Consider the following 2,001-nt stretch of genomic DNA (forward strand, 5'->3'; position numbering starts at 1 on the left):
TGTGAAACCTGACACTTGATGGGTGCTCGTTCAAGGTCAGCTGAAGTGAATGAAGTCAAGCAGAATTCCTTTTGCTGTCTTCCCTCTGCAGAACTGGGAGGCACGCCTGCTGCTGGAGAGGTCGCGTGCTGTCAAGTGCCCAGACATTGCCACCCAGCTGGCTGGGACTAAGAAGGTGCAGCAGGAGCTGAGCCGGATGGGCGTGCTGGAGTTACTGCTGCCTGGCCAGCCTGAGGCCGTGGCCCGCCTCCGTGCCACATTTGCTGGCCTCTACTCATTGGACATGGTGTGTGGGCAGCCTAGTTTCTCCTTCCACAGCCCTCCTAGGTGGCAGGGACCTGGACCCCAATGCTGGGGGAGGCTGGAGCTGGTGGTATTGGGGCTGAGCATGATCAGTGATGCTCTGTGAGAACCACTAGAGGCCTGTGGTGGGTGGAGCGAGGCCGCCTCATCATGGGAGGATGGGAACTGGAATCCATTGTAAGATCCCTCAGCAAAAGTGGAGATGGAGATGGTAACCAGGGGAAGGGATGGAGACAGCCAGCCAGAAAGGGGACAATTCTGTTCCTTGTCCAGGTCTACTGCTGCAGAGCCCTGAGTTGTTGCCAGTAAAAGGTCTGTTCTCATTGCATTTGTTGCTCCAGGGGCTGGATGGAGCTCACATCCAGATAGTAGCATCCAGCCTAAAGGGACAGGATTTTCCCTACTCCTGCTCTTGCCTCTTTGGTTTTAAGACTGCTAGTGACTGCTTTCTCTCTCCTACCAGGGTGAAGAAGGGGACCAGGCCATCATGGAGGCCCTTGCTGCTCCTAACCGGTTTGTGCTAAAGCCCCAGAGGGAGGGAGGAGGTAGGTAATTACCCTTTTCAGAGTTGCTCAGTGAAAGGGGGCTGGCAGGCTGTCACCAGTGCTAACTAGCACTTGCTACAGACACAAGCTATGGAGAATATGAGAGGAATTGACACAGGCCCACACCGTGGTCAGTGTCCTGGGAGACCCTGTGACTGACCATGTGATGTGGAGCACAGAGGAAATCAGATTAACCAGCACTGTAGGATTTAGACAAGTTTAGTCTGAGTTGCTTATGGGTGCATTGTGAGGAAGCAGGTGGAGGAATATTTATTAGAACCTCTTCCTGTGTAGTTTATAACTCTTTGAGGGCGGGGATGATGGACTCAGAGGAAATTATTTTTCATCTTGATCACAAGGGATGGGCAGGAATTTCCCAGGTGCAAAAAGTGGGGAGAACATTCCATGCAGAAGGAGTAACCACAAGCAAAGGCTTTTGACCATTATGAGTAACTAGAGAGAAGGAGTTCTGGTCTGTTCTGGCATAGTGGTTACAAATCGGGCTGCTAACCTCAAGGTCAGCAGTTTGAAACTAGCAGCTATTCCGCAGGAGAAAGATGAGGCTTTCTGCTCCTGTAAAGATTTTTTCCTGTGCAGGGTCACAGTACTTAACAACAACAACAACAATAACAGAGAGAGAAGAAGGATATCATGTTCGGTAAGGTGGAGGGGGGGGTCAGAGAAAAAGACGAAGACCTTCAGTGAGATGGATTGTCAAAGTGTCAGCATCAGTGGACTCAAGCATGGCAACAATTGTGAGGTTGGCCCAGGACTGGACAGTGTTTCGTTTTGATGTGCATAGGGTCGCTATGAGTCAGTACTGACTTGATGGTACCTAACAAGAGAGTGTGGTGCTGTAGGATTAGCACTTGACCACAAGGTCAATTTGAACTGCAAGGTCAGCAGTTCAAACTCACCAGCTGCTCCTCAGAAACCCTGTACAGGGTCGCTATGAATGGAACCGACTTGACAGCACTTAACAACAACAGTGAGGTTGGAGCACTGTGGAGGAGATTGGATTTGGGCTGGAAAAGATGTTTTGAGACCTGGTTATAAAAGGCATTGGCTGTGAAACAGTCTATGATGGTTACAGGGTCAGGCGGGGCCTAAAGGGTGAGGTAAATACTGTTAAAAAAGAAAAAAAAAAAAAAAA

At 50.1% G+C, this 2,001-nt stretch overlaps 1 protein-coding gene across 1 annotated transcript in view; it reads left to right on the forward strand.

Moving 5' to 3' along the window:
• GSS (glutathione synthetase) overlaps window positions 1–2,001 on the forward strand; it is a 30,202-nt gene that overhangs the window by 19,360 nt on the left and 8,841 nt on the right. The window contains exons 7-8 of the mRNA XM_006876871.1: window positions 92–286; window positions 767–848. Coding sequence (XP_006876933.1) covers window positions 92–286; window positions 767–848 — 277 coding nt within the window. The remainder of the gene's footprint in view (window positions 1–91; window positions 287–766; window positions 849–2,001) is intronic.

This window comes from Chrysochloris asiatica, unplaced genomic scaffold (assembly GCF_000296735.1).
Source record: "Chrysochloris asiatica unplaced genomic scaffold, ChrAsi1.0 scaffold00423, whole genome shotgun sequence".
NCBI lineage: Eukaryota > Metazoa > Chordata > Mammalia > Afrosoricida > Chrysochloridae > Chrysochloris > Chrysochloris asiatica.